Source organism: Ambystoma mexicanum, chromosome 4q (assembly GCF_040938575.1).
Source record: "Ambystoma mexicanum isolate Mex_15411 chromosome 4q, UKY_AmexF1_1, whole genome shotgun sequence".
NCBI lineage: Eukaryota > Metazoa > Chordata > Amphibia > Caudata > Ambystomatidae > Ambystoma > Ambystoma mexicanum.
This window is the reverse complement of record NC_090928.1, coordinates 681498431-681519373: the sequence shown is the minus strand read 5'-3', so window position 1 is coordinate 681519373 and position 20943 is coordinate 681498431. Positions and strand designations below refer to the sequence as shown.

Genomic DNA, 20943 nt, shown 5'->3' with positions numbered 1-20943 from the left:
TGATCAAATTAGAGCATAGTGGGAAAAGCAACACAACTATCTGAAAGTATGTTCTCATGTTTTTTATTTCTGAACTTAAATGTTTTTACTTTACAAAGTTAGTATTTTCATATTGGGTGTTAAACATGCTTGGTTATTTTGTAATGCACATGTTATATTTTTCTTTTTAGAAACATGATGCTGAGTCAATAGAGCTATTTGAGATTCCTGTTAAAGATCTTAGTTATAACCAGCTGCAACTGCTGAAGGTAATTGGAATATCAATATATCTTATAATTGCGTGAATGGTCATCGTACTTTGTGAAAGCCCTAGTATGGAATGGTTGCAGCTTGGGTAGATGCTGTCCAAGCAACCTACTGCATATACTTACCACCACATGAAAACCTATCAGGAGGCATATGATGATGCAATGTGCATGAATCTGACAAACAATAGTTATAAGTACATCAGTCTGCAATTTGTATTTTGAAGGCTTACATTGCAGCAAAGATGTGTTAACTTTATATACCCATGAATTGAACTGCTGCCTTACCAGAGCAATGCCAACTTTGAAACAGTATTTTCTTATTGTATAAGCGTCTAACAAGCAAACAATGATGAAATAAATGTTACCATATGCAGTAGTAAAATAACTTAATTGAAAATCCATGTTCTTCAATTTCATCCACGCAGGCTGAATTTTATAGGGCTGTTGTAAATCGTTGTGCCTTCAGTTGAGCAGGTGTTCATCATGAGTAGCTTGTGGTATTTGATAGTATCCAGGCCCATTATTTTTGCTGTTGCGCCCAGACAACAAACCTCTATGCAAGACATTGAGCATGGTAGAGGCATGGACCAGTCTACTCATTCATGATAAACCTGAGCTCACATTGGTCGCAGTTTCAGGGCATAACTTCGGACCCTTCTACTTGTTTCGGAGAGAGTGTCCTGCAATGGTGATACGCAAAGGACAACCTCCTGGTGGGGTCGCTTTTTCTTCAGCCTTGGTCACAAGTGACTCTAGTCCAAGGTCTGGGGCTCTTGCCTCCAAGACCTTACGGTGAGTGGACTGTGGTCCCTATCAGAGTGCCGGGATCATATCAATCTGCTGGACTTAAGGGTGAGTGGGATGGCCCTGGTCGCTCTCCTTGTCTCTGTGAAGGGCAAGACGGTATTGGTCCTAACGGACAATACTGTAGCCATGCATCACCTTAACAATAGGGGTGGTGGGGGCTCCTTGCCTCTCTCTGTGCAGAGAAGCAATGTGATTGTGGTTCTGGGCTCTGGAGAATAACACAATGTGATGCTGGAAATGCATTGGAGGGACCGGGCCTCCGTATCCTTGTCCTTTACTGCTTTTTATCGTGTGTTCCGTCATGTTTCCCGCGTAGGAGTTCATGTGGGACTCCTGGCGGTGCAGCTCTCTTTTAGTTTGGTGTACAGACCCATGGGATATCCTTATGGCACCCATGGGTGGGGGTACAACCCTGTGCCCCTACTGTATGTTTTTGGGCACCTGTGTGTGGCCCACAGAGCAGGGCATGGGCTGGTGGCAGCTCCATGCTGAATTTGACAGGTGCTCCGAGTATCCTCCATTTTGGGATACCCAGGCCCTTGAATTGGAATCGGCTGATTCCTGATAGAAAGCAAAAGGCCACAGGGGCCATCTTTATTCCTATCGCCTGTTACCTTGTTTTCCCAAAGTCCTGGGAAGCGCTGCTGACTCTGTCCCTTCCCCCTGACTGGCTGTTGGGTGGAAGTTCCATATATGGTGGTGTTGTGAAGTCCAGGCCAGACTGGCTGGAGCCTTCCCAGTGACTGTATGTTGTAGGTACGCCCTGTGGGTGGGACCTGGGTGAATGTACTGTGTGACCAATATGCACTTCTTGTTGTGGATGTCTGGTTTCTGGTGTTTGACACAATGACTGAGACAGCCAAGGACGCTCTTGCCTGCACCGTCGACGGCTTTGTCCCGCTGGAGAAAGTCGAGGCCGCCGAGGAGCATCCGCCGGTGGGTTTCCCACCACCTGACGACCATAGAGACGCTGGACGGCTCTATGCCCTTGCTGGGCCACAGTTCTTCAAACTCTTTGCGGTCCTGAACTATCATCACCGAGGTGGCCCGCGCACCTCTTCCTTGCAGGACGCCAACGCTCTGTCGTCAACGAGCACCACTAGGAACGAAGCTGCCACCTCACCGTCGTCGTTCAACCCTTTTTCCTCGTGGGATCTCGACGATCCGCGGCTCCTGCTTTAAAAGGAGCCGCTCAAGAAGGATCTGTCGACGACCTGACGTCGAACTCTGCTATTCCAGGTACATTGGGGTGGTAGAAACATTGTAGAAGGTAATAAGACTTGTAGAACAATATATGGACTGGGCTTGTGATATATATTTACTTTACAGGTTGCCCAGGTGGGGCGGGGGGGAATCTCCACCCAGAGCTGTGTCTAGTGGTAGGGGCCAGTATTCTGCTAATTGTTCCAACCAACTGCTTTCCTCCTATGTCTATTGTTGGTTTCCTCTATTAAGTGATCTGTGTGACATTTGACCCGAGTATAGTTGATGCACTTTGAGATCTGATAGCTGTGGTACCACTTTAGAACTGTATATATTTGCCATTGTAGATCTTCTGAGCACAAAGTGAGTTATTGTGATAGTGTACATAATCTTGAATATTATATAAAGACTGTTTTAACTAATGCAGTGTGTGGACATTCCTTTGTGGGGGCTTGGTGACTACACTGTTCTTAAGAACCAGCCTGCATCACCTCCTGAGAAGCTAGGCCTTGATTGCTCGACCATGTACCAATAATAGAGAATCTTGGCTGTGGTCCTCTGTGCCTCTCCTCTACCATATAGAGAGCAGAAGAGCGCAGACCCCCTTCCAGTCTTTACACATGTCTGTCTGCGGCACATCTGGCCGGCAAGGAGACTGTACTAGTGGATGCACGTAACAAAGTCCTCAACCTCACAAGTGGGAACTCTGCCAGGAACTTCTGGAGGAGATTTTCACCCACTGAACTACTACCCAGATGGGCCTCTTTGCTTCCATTGTGAACAGCAAGTGCAGATGGTTCTGATGCAGGGAATTCCTCATCAGGGATCATCAGGGAGCTCTGGGTGACGCCCTGATGGTAGAATAGAACTTCCCGCCAATCCTGGTTATCCTGCTGGTTCTCTGGAGACTGCGTATGCTCGGGTCCAATTTATCTTGATCGCTCTGGACTGGGCCCGAAGAATGTGGTACCTGGAGTTTCTGGACATGTCCAGCTGCCCTCCGAGGTATCTACCGCAGAGAACAGCATCCTCTCCCTCTTGGATGAGAGGGTCCGGCATCTGAATCTCTGTAGCCAAAACTTTCATGTGTGGCTGCTGAAAGGTTGAGATATAAGGAGCGGGATTTGTCAGAGGGTGGTCTGGACGTGCTCCTAGTTTCTCGAAGACCCTTCACCAAATAAGGCCTTGCAAAATCCACTTGCCCACTCGCATAGGCAAATATTTATAGTGTTGAGTGCTACTTTTATTGTAGTTGACTGGGCTGCCAAGGATGTTTTCCTGAGATGTGTTTACAGCTAATGCTTTGCACTGCCCAATGCAGCCTAGATGGCAGCGGTGCGCCCAGCATTTCTATTGCTACCATGGACGGACGGATCAGGAGCTTTAAGTGGTTATCAGTCATATAATCAAGCTTTTACAAAACCCTGTATGAAATGTGCAATTGACTTATGACGACAGAGAATGGTGTTCGCTCTGTATTTCTAAGCATGCTACAAGTGTGCACACCTAGTACTGGCAGCCTGGAAAAAAACTGTAAATGAAGCACCTGCAGCCCAGAAAGCAGGTTTACAACTTCTGGACTGACAGGTCAGAGCAGGAGGGTTTGCACAGTTCGGGCAGACAGCAGGACTAAGTGTGTAACAGCCGCCCTTATAGCCCAGAAACAGGTGTCTAATTACAGGATGGACAGACGGGTAGGTGTATAACCCCTGTAACTGCCCAGTCGAAATTGCTGTCGCTCATTATGTCTGAGGGCGATTTTGAAATAGGCTTCAAATTGCAGCATGCTCCCAAATCAGTGTCGCAACTAATGAGCTGCGACGAAAGAGTGCGTACTGAAGTCGGCCAGGTTTTGAGCACCTGAAGCAAAACAATGTGTCCTGGGATTAGGAGTGTGATGTTGCTAGAGCCGTTTGCCTGGTATCCCTCCTTTGTCAAGAGGAAACAGGTCTTGGCGCGTAAGGCAGCATGGTGGAGCAAGACGGGCGAGGGGCGAGGCGTATTGTGGCTCATATTCGTCAAGTTTCAGCAAAGACGTTTCCAAACAAATTGAACTCTGCATGAAAAACTTTAAAAGATGTGTGTAGCTGTACGAGACTGCTTGACGAATCCTGTGGTTTTGGTAAAGCAAACTGGTTTTTCTGTTTTTCAACGCAAAAATCAAAGACCGTCCTTCATAAAGTAAAATAACTCCTTCAAAGTCAGATAAAGTTCAATAGTTAAATGCTTTGCATGGTGAACGGCCATGTGAGGACCCAGAAATAATTTTCCGGACGATTCCTTCTATGAACCCACAGACTGCGTCTCCCAGATTTGAAAGTACTTTTTAGGAGCAGGGGTATGAAACTCCTCCTGGCTTTCAATTAAGATATACCAATACTAGCGTGGCCTAATGAGTTACTAGGTGCTCAATCTTTAAACCCCTTTTACATTTGCAAAAGTATTTACCGGAGGTAAGTAGACGTGATGCCGCTCCTGTTTGACAGATGAGGTTCGATCCCATTACTGTAATGGGGCAACATTTTGGATCTTTCAGAGCAGTGGTGGCAAGAGCAATTCACACGCTTAACTTGGTTTCTAATGGGTTCCTACCTCCCACGGATTCCTCAACGTCCCTGCCCAGCTGCTCTTCTAATGCTTTTCTGCCTGCAGGGGTGCGCAGTGTGGCTCTGCATCAGCTCCGCCTGACACCGCTATGCTCCCTGCAGCGAATATGAAGTCTGGGCCAATATATATTGAGGTGCTGCGCCCCATGACTTCGGTTCCTTTTTTCTGCACACTCTGCTTGCTTTAGGAACACTGCTTGGTTGAGTTTCTATGCTTCTAATTTTCGACGTCATGACGAATGTTAGGAAAGATTTTTCTTTTGGCAATTTTCCTCCATAGTTCTATGCACCCCAAACTTTTAGCTTTTGTTTTTGAACCTGTCCTGGCTTTTTACAGGGAAGCAGGATCGGACTGGGACAAGAAATAGGTCCAGGCACACAAAGAAAGTGGCCCACCCCTCGCCTCAAAAAAAGTGGCCCTTCAAACAACATCTGTGAATCGCGTCAATTCACGACTTTACAGGTGAAGGTCATGATGGGGGGCCCTGGTCTTGTGTGTGCCATGCTGCGGCAGAGCTTCTGGGTGCATGTGGGTAGTAGCCTGCATGTGTGATGTGCTGGCGAGTTATATATTGGGATACGGTCGACCGCATGTATGGGTGGCCGGGGGGCTTGACGGAGGCAGGTCCAGCAGCATTGGGAGTGCGGACGAGTCCGATGGCGGCAGTATGTGCTACATGCACATTTTGGGTCGTTTGGCCGGTGGACGGGGCAGCAGAGGCCCGCGGGCTCGCCGCGTGCTCCGATTCTGGCGTTGCAGCGGCATTTGGAGTGCGAGTGACTGCCCATTGCCATGCTAATCCCCAACCCTGTTCTTGCCTCTGCCTGCCCAAAACACCTTCTCATTGGAACTCTTTGAGCTCTCTTTAATCAAGCCTTAACATCAATCTTTGCACTCAACGTGCGTGCCTTTGTTTTTTCAAAGCAGCCTTCTGAGAATAAATGACTTAATTTGTGCTGTAAATGCTACTTGTGTAATAAACATTTCTTAACCTGGTCTGCCTTCAGCCAATCAAGTTATAAGCACTGTGCGTGTCCTTCAGTGAAATCCTGTTAACAGTTTTTGGCTTTTGTAAACGTATCAGGCATTTGCCAGACACTGCTATTAGATGCCCAGGTAGGTGCACCATTTTGCACCTGCTACCGTTCATACCACTACAGACAGCAGGGCCTTTCCTATGCTTACACAAAAGCCCAAACTATTGGCATTGCCAGTGCTTGTTTCCATCATCATGACTAAACTATGGTGTTGCCGTACATACCCTGTAAGTGTTCACCTCATTGAAGAACATGTGATGGCCTAAGAATTTCCTTAATAAAAAAAAACCTTGGCCAACCATCACAAATGAATGTAACTTCCGGCAAAGCGTGTGTACTCTCAATCTTAAATTGAAATGTCTTCTGCAAACAAACGACTAAACTTTGTATTGTTTGTGTAAAGTTCAAATTTGAACTAATTCCCAATAAATGTATTATAAACTTAAAATGGGTATGTAACGGGTTTTAATTTAATCGTGACTGTTCCCTGCCCATCCGTTTCAATTAGCTATTTAAGGTCACATTTTTTTAGAGTCCAACAGTGGCGTGACGTTACGTAGTGTGCTAATTGCCAAATGGGACAGCATTCACAATTCGCAAGATTGCCTTCTTGGCACCTGAGGCGTACAGCTGTGCTGGCTGGCAGCAGGGGGGAATGCTGTCTGCTTGCCACTTTACTGGGTTGTTGATGCCTTTGCACACTGTATGCTTACAAATGAAGCGGATCACGGGCCGAACATCATACCTTCCACTAAGGAGGCTGAGCACGCGAGATGCTGCCGAAACACCAGTGGCTATGCCCGCTGCTGTGGCAGCCACGGCTAGGCAGGTTGATAGATGCATGTATTAAGCAGCTGCTGCAGGCATTCCTCAACGCTGCGTAAGCTAATGGTAGTTGGTTTTACCTTGAATTCACACAATAAAAGACTACAAACACATCACAAACAAAATCATATGGATAGAGATACAATTTTAGACAACACTCAGCTAGAAATGTGCTGAATAATGATGCAGATTACATATATGCAATTAAGGCACAGGCGGGTTATGTAAACAGTAGGGGGTGCGTAAAACATGGTCTTGAATCCCAACAAGTGCAGGAATTACAGCAATGTCTAAGGCAGGCTCTGCATCCTGAGACAGCAGAAATGCAGCCCCGGGTCTGTGCAGGAGGCAGCACAGGATTGTTAGGACAGATGGCTAGTTACTGTACCGCCAGAGAGAGCTACGCACACACAGCCAAACCAGGCACAGCAGTTCCCAAGCACTCAGCAAAGAGGCGACTTTCCCAGTGCAAGGGGAGAAGGAACAGCCAAGCCCCAGGCATCTTTGAGTATGTGCAACAGAGGAAGTGGGGTAGACTCCACGAATCACTGAATACACCAGTAAAGAACTCTGCTCATCCGCAGGAAAGGGCTCCAAAAGAGGGGAGCTCCTCCATGGAGGAATTATTTCACGGTTCATGCTAAAGTCAAGGCATGCACCTCTTACTATGGGCACATAATTCACACTGTCATTGGGTACAGAGCTAAAATACTGTTTAGAGGGGATTGTGTCCTCCGTATTCCACATCTTTAACAGTAATTACCACAGCTGTGCTGCTTTGGAAAATATTTTCAGCGTAGGCATCCTGCGTCGATGACGTCGAAACGCTCCCTCCCGGGCCTCCGTCGACGGTTGACGTCACCGGATGTTATATCTAGGACGCACGACTTCCGTAGCCTCAGTTCCGTTTTTTTCCGCGAACATGTTCGCTTCATAATCTCGGCACGCTCGATTCTTCTACTTCGTTGTGAAAGTTTGAGATCATGTCGTCTTCTACCCCGAAGTCGGGCTTCAAAAAGTGTAGGGACTGCGGTTCCAAAATGTCCATCACGGACCCGCACAAAGTCTGCCTCTCGTGTTTTGGTGAAACCCACGCCACCGACGACTGCGATGACTGCCAGTCTCTGACTTCGAAGGCCTTGCGGGAGCGGAAGAAGTTAACGGTAGGTAGGGTATCTAAAACCCGTAAGCGGAAATCTGCTGGACTTTTGACCGACGACTCGAGGGGCGACTCTCCGCGTCAGCGTAAGTCCAGTGGGGTCTCTGTCTCAGAGTGGTTCCCGCCATTCCTCTGCCTCTTCTAGGCATTCTCGGAAGCGCCCTGACCCGTTGCCTTCCCCGTCCTCATCAGTAGGCTCTGCCAGACGGTGGGTAGCTTGTCACACCAAGCATTCCTCGCTGGCGGAATGGGACACATTCCGCTAGGAGATGATGGCGATTTTCGAATTGCAGGGCACCGTTCAGTCTGCGCCTTCGCGAGAAGCCGACAAGGAACGAGCTAGAGCCACCGCTCGCACGCCTTCAGGCTCGGGCGGCCAGCACGATCATCGGGAGCCGTCGAGGTCCCGATCGGACAAGGTTGATCGCCATAGACGTGCCAGGTCCAGGTCCCGGTCCTCGAGACCGTCGGAGCCTGTGAGGCCTTCTAAGAAGGCATTGACGCCGTCAGCGCCATGTCCGTCGGGGGACTCTCGAGGCTCCGGCTCTGAGGAAGTCGTCGACGCCATGGGCAGGATTCACTTACACTGTGGAATTGTGCATCGTTGGCGGCTGAACATATTCCCGAAGGGGAGGAACGGGATGGTTTTCTAGCCCTCGTTGAAGATGGCAAGGATGCCATGTGTCTCACGCTCACCTGGTCTCCACAGGGGCATAGCATGTAGCTGCACGAATTTCTGCACTGGCGTGGCACTGCTTGAATGATGATGCTTGTTTGCGTCTTCTCCCTTGATATCACCCCAGGAGGCGTTCGTCTGCAAGGTCGAATCAAGATATTAGCTACTGAGTGGGGCTGGCTTGGTCCCACTTCCTTTCACCTCCTGATGCCCCGCTCCTCTTCCGTCTCACCTTGGAGTTTTGTGGGGTAGGCTCTCAGTCCTGCAATTTCTAGCAGGGGCGCAGTAAGCACAGTCTTTGCCCGGACCTAGTTACTTCACTGATCCAGTGTGGCTTTGGCTGAGTCTGGAATAGCTGGATTAAGCAGGTAAGTCTCTATGCCAATGGATGCTTGGTAAAGGTGCTTAAAGTCCTTGTTGCACAAGTTTTAAACGTGTTTTGTCTTTTCTTTCAGGCGCGGTCTTGTGCGGATTTCAGATGTACAATGACTCTTCCTAAGATGCTGAGCAGATTTCCTTCAGGTGAGTATTAGCGCAAGTGAGTGGCGCAGGATGTCTGAATAACTGTTCTTTTTCGTGTGCGACTAACCTGCTGTTCCTTTTCAGGACGTCGATGAGAAAGACCGCCCCAACGTATTCCGGAAGAATGCCGATCCTGGGTGAGTATTGGATGCTGGTACGGATATCTTCTTCTCTGCAAGGGCGGCGGTTCGGGGGTCAGCTGAAGGCGCAACCGATTGGATGAAGTACTGCAGGTAAGGCCTTCGTTGCTGTACTAACTCCTATTCTCTTCACTTTCTTCTCTCAGGTACCGATGTATTGGAATCTCTGAACAGGCGTGGCTGTAGAAGTTTGAGGACTGAGCAGACACGGTGAGCGTTGCGCTGTAGGGGTGCAGAATAACGCGAAGCGTGTTCTGCCTGCAGGGTGTGGCTTAAATAGCCTTGCAAGTAGTTCCAGGTAAAGTAGTCCCTTTACCACACCCTGTCCATCAGGTAATGTCCCTCAGCCACACCCTGGTTATGCAGAAAGGCTCAGCCTCACTAGGCTGAATAAGTAGTCTCAAACAGTTCAACACATATTATGAGCCTGGTGCCAACGGTGCCAGGACTGAGTCCAGGAGGTTCTAGGACACTCCTTTGGGGCTAGATAAGCCCTTATGGGTGCCAGTGACTGGGGTGGGCCCATCAGTTCCAGGGGTTTTGAAGCACGCACCATGACAGCACTCCCCAACCCCCCCCCCCCCCCTCAAACCCCCCTAACGGTGGGTTCTCCCATTGGTCCCGGTTTGTTCGGGTAATTATGATGAAACTTTCAACAACCGTGGAGCATGAATGTGTTCACTAGGTTCCCACAATCTTTTATGTGGTCCATATCCTTTCCAGTCTATTAGATAAAATAGTTTTGATTTGATAATTTTTGAGTCCAGGATATCCTTAACTTCAAATTCAGGTTCTCCGTCAACTGTAATCGGTTTCGGTGGTTTCTGTACTCGGGTACCAGGTTGCTCTGGTTTTAAAAGTGAGACATGAAACACGGGATGAATCCTCATGTCTGGAGGGAAGTCCAATTTCACAGCTACCGGGTTGATGATGGCCTTAATGGCGTATGGACCTACATATGTATCTTTCTTTAACTTGTCTCAGATGGTCTGTTGCTTGTTTAAAGGCTTGAGTAATAGTAGTGTGCAAACTTCTTACTACTGGCATTTCCTGAGGTTGAGGCGGGTCAAGGTTAGAGGTTTGTGGATGCATCCCGTAAATGGTATAGAAAGGGCTCTGTCCAATGCTGGAGTGTAGAGAATTGTTATAGGCGTATTCGGTTATCCATAAAATATCTTTCCAACAGCTTTCCGTTTGGTGTAACATACATCTGAGTTATTGTTCGAAAGTCTGGTTGGTCCTCTCAGTCTGACCATCAGTTTGGGGATGATGGCTGGTGGAAAGTCTTACATCGATTTGAGCTAACTCGCAGCAATTTTTCCAAAATCGTGAGATAAATGTCATGATGCCTACCCCCGGAGCACCAGGCCAGGCCCAGCACCCCCGGGAGCAGGCATCATGCCCCCGGGTAAAAGCCCAGCGGCACCTTATAGGGGCTCTTTGGACTCTGTCCTGGCGCCATAGGCGCCAGGCTCATAAAGGAAGGTGTTTTGTGCACTTACCTGATGCAGACCATGCTACAAGATTCAGGTCTCCCTGAGACCTGAAAGGGACTATTTTTTCATTGGGACTATTTTGCCACTTGGGCGTGGCCAGGGAAGGATACTTACCTGGAACTACTTTGGAAGCTATTTAAGCCACGCCCAGAAAGTAGCTCACGCTTCGCGTTGTTCTGCATCCAAGCAGCTGAACGCTCACCGTGTGTGCTCCTGCATCTGGTCTCCAGCCACGCCCGCCTCGATCCTGGAACACCTGTAAGGAAAGAAGAGAAGAGAAAGGTGAAAACCAAGAATTTTATCAAACTTCTTATCTGCATCCGGAACCTTCACGCCAGCGTTCCTGAGAAAAGACTTTCATTTAAAAGCACCGCGTTGCTCGCTGCAGCGCCGCGCTTCACTCACCTGTCCTTGGGAGTTCTTCTGGCTCCACCGCGACTATCTGCTCCGGTCGCCACATCTCTGCGCCTAGGGGAGAGAAGAAGAGACAAAGGGTGAGCAGAAGGAACATATGAGGAAAGCCTAATTTTCCGCCATAACACTTACCAGTCTTCTGTTGGTGGACCATTCCTCATTTCGGGTCGGCGCCGCTTCGTTGGCAGGTACCGCACCCCGGCCCCTATGGGGAAAGGACAAAAGACATTACTGGAGGAATATAAAGACATTAAGAGGGGTCGCCCCCATCGTTAACTCACCTGAGTTTACCATCGGCAATTCAATCCCTCAACGCATCGCCTTCATTCTGCACCTGAAATAAAGGCCAGATCACAGGTTAGGAAGGCAACTGAAAAGGAGGCTCAACACTTGAACTTTTGTAATCTTCATAATTACGGCGTTCCGCTCGGAAAAGTCAAGTGGATTTTGCCAGCGCCATTCTGAAAACCAGTGAAGTAACTGGACAAACAAGCGCCCCTGCACCAGAAGCAGGATGGAGAGTTCATCCTTTCAAACCATAAGGTGAGCTTCAACCGGGGATTTCGGAGGAAGTTAGAGAAGAACGACAATGCAGTGGGACACGAGCACAAAATGAAAGATCTCCAAGCAACAACGTCGTCCATGGCACTAACAATTGACCAGCGCCTCCGTGGGATTCAGGTGAGCGTTACAATAAATTGCCTGCCACGATCTGAAATCAGGATGGAAGGGAATCCGTGTATTCGGACTATCTGTTCTAAGAATTTTTTAGCCAGGATTGAAGCTGAAGGTAAGCCCTTCAGTGGGATGAAATGGGCCATTTTGGAAAACCAGTCCACCACCACCAAAATTGTGTTGAACCCATTACAAGGAGGAAGGTCAGTTATAAAATCAAGAGACAATGTATGCCAAGGTGTAGGCGGAATATCCAGTGGTTGCAGTTGACCTGGTGATCTCTTCTTTTGGGCCTTGTTTTGTGCACAAACTCCACAGGATATCACAAACTGCTTGATGTCCTTACGCCATGTTGGCCACCAAAAGTGTCGCTTGATCTTGGCTTCGGTCTTAGCGATCCCAGGATGACCTATCAGTGATTCGTGGTAATTTGAGATGACCTTTTCCTGAAGTTCTTTGCTGGGCAGGTAGAGACGTCCCTGAAAATATAGTAATTGGTTTGAGACTGAGTGGTGAGCACTTTGGGTTGGCCAATCCCTCAGAGTGTTAGTATCCATGTGATGTGTGATTTCCTCGTGGATGTCATCTAAGGTTAGAGACGTTGTAATTCCTAAGATCTTTTCTCCGGGTATGATGGGCACTGGGTCGGGGTTGGTGGATTCCTCGTCTACCCCTATACGAGATGGGGCATCTGCCTTGCCATTTCGACAAACAGGTTGGTAAGTAATTACAAAGTCGAATTCAGCAAAAAATAATGGCCATATGAGTTGGCGGGATGATTGTGCCTTTCGCCACCTTCAGGTACTGTAGATTGCGGTGTTCAGTGATTACTGTAATCGTATGCCTTGCTCCTAAAAGATAATGCCGCCAAGCCTTGAAGGCCGCCTTGATGGCCAAAAGTTCCTTGTCCGTAATGGCATACGGAGTCTGGCAGAGTCTGAGGAGTGGAAGGAGTGAGTCTGCTTTCCTGCTGCTGCTGCTGCTGACAATAGCTCTACAGTGTCTACACTTATGGGAGTGTCCAGCTTTAAAACCTGCTTTCCCCCGCGGAGCAGGCGCAGATTCTGGCAGAGTCTGAGGAGTCTGAGGAAGTCCGTGGAATCCTGGACCAATCCCGGCTCCTACTCAGCTCGCCTTCACAGCGATCTGCTGTTGGAACTATGCGTGATACAACAAAACCTATTTTGTTTGCGAAGACACACGTTCAACGGAAGCTGGAAACTGCAACGCCTTGTCCCCGGGACGTGCTCCCTGTGCTTCCAGCTGCCTCGCTTGCATCGCCTGCGTCCACGCTCACAGCCGCCCTGGACCCAAGTAAGTGATAATGTGCCCAGCGCTTCACATGTTCACGATACCGTTCAGGCTTCTGTTATTCCCACTGCTCAGCCACTGAACAATGAAAGACATGTATTGCGAGCCGTACCTGTGGAAGCATGTGTCCAGTTGGGAGGAGCGTCTCTGCCCGGCGCAGTGCGCTTGACTGCAGCCCTGGCGGCGAACAGTGGGGCCCGAGCCGTCGACCTAGGGAACGCCCCCGTGGTCGCTGGCCCTTCGCCCAGAATGGTTGTCCCTCTGTGAGAACTGGTGTGGCGCACGCTGAACGAGTGTATGCCAACGCTCGTAAACAATGTCTGTCCGAGTGTGTTCCCGGACTGTGTGGATGTGGACTATGTCAATGCTGAAAAGCCAAGTCACCCCTATGGATGTATGACTGGAAGCGGTGACACTAGTTTAGGGTCCCCCTGCCCCAGATTCTATAGCACTCTTGAGAAATTGGGCCCTTCACCGCTGCACAACCTAGAAGCGGCTATAGCTACTGACAACAATAACAATGTTTTTTTTCCCCCGCTTGATGATACAGAGCCGTGTGGGGTGTTAACGCATGATGTGCCGTGATTCCAGCCGCTTCATACAGCAGCTGATATAAACGATTCGCATCGGCATGAAAATCGACGAAACTCACTGGACATTGTCAACAAACTCCTCACAGACCTCACCCGTCTAAACAAAGAAAGAGCGCCCAATTTGACAAGCAAAGCAATGTCTGAGGGGTTGGGCCCAACCATTGAGCCTCTTGATGGTCCTAGCCCTTCTTGTTAAAAAAAAACAAATGGGTCAAGCTACCTGTACCAAGAGTCTCTCCAAACGAAGGAGAGCTGACTCGAGTACTTCACCGAGTGTTAGATGCTCTCAGATGAAGATGCCTAAAATGACGAACACCATGTGAAAAACAAAGTCGAACTCTTTAAATGACGACTTGCCCTTAAACGGGGAGGTGCTAGACGCTCACTGCTCATCAATTGACTCTTCATCGGACTCCTCTTCTTCCCAAAAATCAGACGGCTCCCATACCGTCAAAGGTGCCGAGTACAGCAAGAAGTCGGTGACGACAATGCAGTGGGACACGAGCACAAAATGAAAGATCTCCAAGCAACAATGTCGTCCATGGCACTAACAATTGCCCCCTTCCTTAAAATGTACAAGCACTTGAATGACAGCATGAAAGATCTCTCTAGTATGGTCTCTTCTATGAACATCAAGCTCTCGACCTTTGAAAATTTACAGAGTTCATATAAAGAGACATTGTTTGAGACCCAAAAGAGGACTGAGTGGGCTCTGGACTCCTTAGTGGACTGCATTAAAAATGCCAACTTAGACAAACTCCTGGCAGAGGTGGCGAAAGAAGCACTAAATCTCTTCCAACAAAGAAATGAAATGCACCCCGTGGTGAAACGAAATTGTGAAAGGTGTCCTGCTGGAGCCCTAAATGATTGTGCGACTCCCTCCAGCAGCCCTAGGTGCCCAACTTCTATCGAAAATGATTCGAGCGCGCTGGGCACTTCAATTGCGAATATTGTGCCTCATGAAGTAATAACAAAAAAAATCGCGCGATCAGAAGTCGCCCCAGGGACTGAAGCCTTAGTTCGGTCAAGTGAGCGGTCTCTTGCTGGAGGCATACTGCTGGACGCGACACTTGCTGCCGCCTGTGCCGACAACCAAGTAAGAGCTAACGTGTCCTCACAAGCAAACACCACACACCCCAAAAAGAATGTGCTGCCCACGCAGTTTGTTGACATCCTCACTGAAAGTCAATCCTCAGGAAATTTGGCTCTTAGACCCCCAAATGGCATCTACTTCCAATCTGGGTCCTCAGTATCCAACGATCGGCGTTGAAGCAACATTGGCAAATCCTGACGTCCACGCCAATCCTCCAGATCTTTGAAATATTCAAGAATCCTACGAACACGCAAAGACCACGTACCGACCAAAACAAAGAGGTGTTAAGTGAAAAAAAGCCGAAAAACCAACCTCTTAAGAAAACGAAACAAGGAAATGACTCGCGCAAGTTCCTAAGAAACATCAAAACCGTCAATGTGACAGTAAACAGAATTATTGTAAAAGAGAAAAGTTGTGAAACAAAAGTCTGCCCAAAAGAAGTAATAACTGTGTCAGACGAGGTCTCAGAGCCGGCAACAGGCCGCAGTTTTGCATCTGAAGACCTAATGGACATGTCAACTTATGAGGATGATGATGAGCAACAATTGAGTGAGCACGCTGCAGGTGTGCAGGATGAATGTAAATTGGCTCTTACTACGCCCAGTGGTGTCACTGCAGGAGAAGCCAAAGAGGCGTGTAACTCAAACACAGTCCCTAAACCCTCCCAATTACCTCAATTGACCGCCACAATTAAATCTGTGGCTAAAGCATATATGGCCTCTGAAACGTCCGCAAGAGAAGTTGTAGGCGAAGAAAAAATCCCTTCTCAATGTAATAAAGCACCAAGACTTTGTCAAGTCTTTCAACAACCTCACTCTCTTGAAGATGGTTTCTCTAAACCTAAGCTCACTTTTATGACACTGGATGAAAAACGTACCAAACTGGCTGCCTTGTCTCATAGCCTAGATGGCTATTCGAGAACGTTAGACATTCAAAAGAAAGTTGCCAGCTGCAATGAGCTTCAACCCATTTGCTCCTCCACATCCTATGCCCAGAAGGACAGACAACCCGAGCGCAAATCTGACCTGCAGCAGCTTTATACCTCCGGTGTCATAACAAAACACAGGCAAATCATGCCAAAAAATAGCAAAAATCTCTCTCAATCTTCGAAGGGCAAACAGGCAAAAAGTGCTGCATCGAAAACAGAGGCCCTACATCAAGTGCTCTTGGAACGCATTGAGTCTTCGGATGATTTAATTCTAAACCGCCACAATGTTTTATGGTTGTGTCATCTTGTCCCAAGTCTCAGAGCCATCGAATCTGGAGAATTGGAAATTGTTGAATTTCTCAATGAAACCAAAAACCATGCAGTAATACTCCACCTGCAGTCGAAACTCATAGTAGATATTCTATTAGAAGCGGGTCCAGTGCTAATGTCTTTGGGGTTTGACATCTCTGTAGTACCTAACTGTCTTGCGCCTAGACCAATGGAAAATGGCTCGGGCAGAGCAACTGTTAGCAGACTCGAACAGACAGATGTAGAAGTGTCACAACCCATAACTGCTGTCCTGCCTGAAACAGCTCCACTACAAAATTGTGTCACACATTCTGAATCCTTGGCTAAATTTTCGATGAACGATCTCATAAGGATAACAATCCAAGGAACTATTAGTGCGACAACAAACTCTGAAGACACAAAGTCTCTAATTTGGCTGCCAAAGTAAATGCTTGGTCTTGGCTTGCCGGCACTCTAAACACCGAACCAAACAAGTAATGCCAGGACCAAGGGAAACCTCAAAACTGCACAATGGGATCTTGGAACACAAGGGGCTTTATGCACCTGTTTACAACTGTTTGGGCAACTGACCTCGATCTCATTTGTTTACAGGAAACGTGGTTAAATGAAACTCCTATCCTTGAAGGTTTTGAAATGGCACTTAATCCAACCATTAAGCAGCTCAAGGGTAGACCCATGGCTGGGCTTCTAGTGGCAGTGAAGATAGAGTCTGGCTTCAGGATCGACAATTCCTTTAATCCATCTCCATTCCTTCAGGTGGTTGTGATCAGTTCCTCGGGGAATGAAAGGCTGCATGTGCCCAAATTGTATATCATCAATTTATTCTGGAATCATTTGGCTGCCGGTTCAGATTCTTTTGTCGACCAAGTCACAACCATAATTGACGATCTAACAGAAAAGGGCAATCCGATCGACCTAATTATCTACGGCGATCTCAACATTGATTGCATCACACATCAAAATTTACCTAGTGGTAAAAAGAAAACTAACACCCACCAAGAGCGGATAACAAATTAATGGTGCACGGAAATGGATTTCTGTGGGTTGACTGTTAAATGGTCAAACAGCAGGTGACATCCCTGCCCAACCATCTTGGAGAAGAGGTGACCAGAGCTCGACCCTCGACTACATATTCGTGTCCGGAAACATACACACAAGGACTACCCGCTTAGAAATCACTAAAATGATACACAGTGACCACGACATGGTGACCTAACTCACCACCTCCAAATTTCAAATGAACCCAGAGACACTGGAATACCATCATCTGTTGTCACAATTTGAGGAACGGAAACACAAATCAAAACATGCTGACTTCGCACCTAAACACAAATTCAACCTAGAAATTCTCCAACGGAAAAGAACATTGCGACGTGACTTAAGAAATGCACGAAGAGACACTCATGCTAACGTTCATGATCAAAAACGATCAATCCATCATGGTACAAAATGACGCCGAGCTTATGCTGTCTAAAATGGCAAGTAAAAACTCTGCAGACTACTGGAGATTGATGAACACCAACTTGGCTCCACAACACGCTAGCCAAGCAAACTTGGTTTCAGAAGCAGAGTGGACGTCTTTTTACACTGATCTCTTCTGTAAAGATGTAACAACTAAAGAGTGGGAAGCCCCTCCTTCGTCCCATTGGGAGCTCGTGTTCCCCAGAGAAGACATCCTGCAAGTAATTAAGAACGTGCATGATTCCAGAGCGCGTGGCCCGGATGGTCTGACTAATTTTTCCATCAAACGTCACCCGGACGAATGGGCAGACTTCTGTACAATTCTGTTTCACAGAATTGTTAAGTGTTGCAGTACACCAAAATCATGGAAGTCTGCCGTGATTGTACCAATCTTCAAAAAAGGTGACAGACAAAATCCAAAAAACTACAGACCTATTGCTTTGTTTGACGTGCTGGGGAAAATGTACGCCACCCTCCTACAACAGAAACTCCTAAAGTGGTCTATCGATTCAAACCGGGTAGACCCAAGACGAGCAGGATTTGTCAAGGGGGTGGGGTGTGGTGTGAATCTCCTGCTAAAAAACTTACTGACGATGGAAGCACATCGATCCAACTCCAAAGTTTACCTGGCCCTAATGGACCTATCACATGCCTTCAATAGCATAAACAGGGACTTGCCATGGGAAAAACTGAGTGCGTGGAATTGTCCCCCTAGCCTTTTGGCCGCCATCCGTAAGTTACACACAAACACTTCAATTCAGATCAGACTAGAACTCAAAGGATCACGATCAGACCCTATTAACACACATAGGGGGGTCAAACAAGGCTGCCCCTTAGCAGCCATTATTTTCAATCTGTTTATATCGGACATCAAGGAGATCTTTAATGATTTAGCCACTTTTCCACCGAAAATTCATGGTACGCACATTGATTATCTTGTTTACGCGGACGACCTCATCCTTATGGACTCGACGCCTATAGGTCTCCAACGTAAACTTACCATACTTGAAAAGTACCTAACAGCAAATGGACTACTAATAAACAAACAAAATTGCGAAAATGTTGGTCCTTGGAAAACTGCTGGGTAACAGTGGGAACAGGAAAAAATGTAACTGGTACCTTGATGAAGAACCGATTAAGATAGCGAAGAACACCACCTATCTAGGTATGAAAATCGGTGCAAGTAGAAATGATGCACCTTGGGCCGAGGTGACTAAAAATAAATGGCGACAGCTGGCTTGTCAGGCCTCTTTGATTGATAGAAAATTTGGTAAATTTTCTTTAAAACCAACTGCACTTTCTTCCAGCAAAAAGTGGTGCCTGCCCTGATATATGGTGGTGAAAATGCCTTTGGATGTGGTTATGATTTGTGGAACTCACTTGAAAACATCTTCTGGTCTAGAGTTCTACATCTACCAAAGGGGACTCCAACGGCCTGCATAAGATTCGAACTCGGCTATATTTCAATCCAAGCTCGAGTCGCCTGGAATCTATTAAGCCTTTTTAGAAAAACGATGCAAACGGATCCGCTGCCTCAAATCCGTATACTGCACAAACCCGATACAGAAAAATCCTGAACGATCCACCTCCAATGGAACATGTTATGTCTCGAGGTGCTAGAAACATATGACATCACTGTACAGACCTTGATTGATAACGCAGACCACGCCAAGAAGATGTGGAGAACAGATTGGATCAACACATGCAACTTAAGAACTGATTCAAAAACTATGAAGGATGCCCCCGGATAAGCCAGAGCATAGGGTCAGTTACAAGGCTACCTAACCTGCTTTCCAGATCAACACATGAGAGCCCTATATATGCACTTTAGGCTTAATGCACTGGCAATTAAGGAGCGCCTAAGCTTCTGACTATGTCATGCTCTGCGTTTGAACAATAAAGAACAAATATTTTTGGCTCAGTAACAAGTAAACACCAAACACTGACTGCTGATGATTGGTGGAGAGCCCTGTTAGATGGTGCAAACAAATCTGTTCTATATGCTCTAGTTGCTTTTCTCCGTGTTCTAAAGGAGGGTTTAGACACTGAGATAACAAATCTAAAGCCTAGTTATAGCTAAAGTGTGGTCTTGAATACTTCCTCGCATGACAGATCTGAAATGTTCGTTCTATGCTGAGAAATAATTGTTTGATGATGAAGAGATGAAAATAGAGAGAAATGTATGTTCTTTTGTTTTTAAAGGTTTGTATAAACCAATAAAACATTTTTTTTAAATGGCATAATTCAGCTCTGATGCCGTGAATTTCCGTGACCAAAAGGCCACCGGATGAAGTTGACCTGTTTTAGGATCCTTTTGCGAGAGGACCGCTCCCATTGCCAAACAGGAAGCGTCTGTCTCTACCACGTACAGTAGATCGGGACGAGGGTGTTTCAGGATTGGAGCTGAGATGAATTTTTGTTTTAAGTCCTGGAAGGCTTTCTCTGCCTCGTCTGACCATTGAAAACGTTTGTTCTTTTGCAGTAGAGAGGTGATGGGGTGTACTAGCTGCGAAAAGCCTGGAATGAAGCGACGATAGAAGTTCGCAAATCCGAGCATACTCTGGACTCCTTTAATTGAGGTTGGGGAAGGCCAGTTAAGGATGGCATCAACCTTCCGCGAATCCATGCGTACACCATGAGGGGTTAGGACAAATCCAAGGAACTCGACCTCAGTAACATGGAAGAAGCATTTTTCCAGTTTTGCAAATAGTCTGTGTTGTCGAAGTTTGTCCAAAACAGCACGGACATGTTTCACATGTTCTTGTTTGGATGGGGAATATACCAGAATGTCGTTGATGTATACTACGACACACACATCAATCAATTCTCGCAGGACGTCATTCATGAAATACTGGAACGCCGCTGAGGCGTTACAAAGGCCAAAGGGCATCACTTGGTATTCAAATAGCCCGTATTTGGTGCGGAAGGCGGTCTTCCATTCGTCTCCTTTCTTAATTCGTACCAGGTGGTATGCTCCTCGGAGATCTAACTTGGTATAAATGTGGGCATCTTTAACTTGATCCAATAGTTCAGGAATCAGTGGCAAGGGGTAATGGTTTTTAACAGTGACTTGGTTCAATGCGCGGTAATCGATGCAAGTCCTAAGGTCTCCTTCCTTCCTTAGGCACAAAGAATAAGGGTGAGGCTGCCGGGGACTTGGACGGGCGGATAAAACCGTTAGCCAGGTACTGGTCTAGATACTTTTTTTAATGCAGATTTTCAGGTTCGTTGAGTGCATAGATTCGACCGCATGGAATCTGTGTGCCAGGTATGAGGTCGATCTGACACTCGTACGATCTATGGGGAGGAAGAGTGTTAACTTGATCCTTCTGGAAGACATCCCGATAGTCTTGATATACCGGAGGTAGCGGGTTAGTTACTCATGATTGTTATCAAACAAAAGAAACTTTGGTCAAGGAAGTGACAAGTACGAGCACAT

The 20943-nt window shown here is 47.2% G+C and overlaps 1 protein-coding gene across 2 annotated transcripts in view; it reads left to right on the top strand.

Annotated features, from left to right (window-relative positions):
• Positions 1-20943, top strand: part of GPCPD1 (glycerophosphocholine phosphodiesterase 1) — a 1217556-nt gene that overhangs the window by 789439 nt on the left and 407174 nt on the right. For both annotated transcript variants that reach the window (XM_069608267.1, XM_069608268.1), the window contains one exon: positions 171-248. In XM_069608267.1, the coding sequence (XP_069464368.1) occupies positions 171-248 (78 nt within the window). The remainder of the gene's footprint in view (positions 1-170; positions 249-20943) is intronic.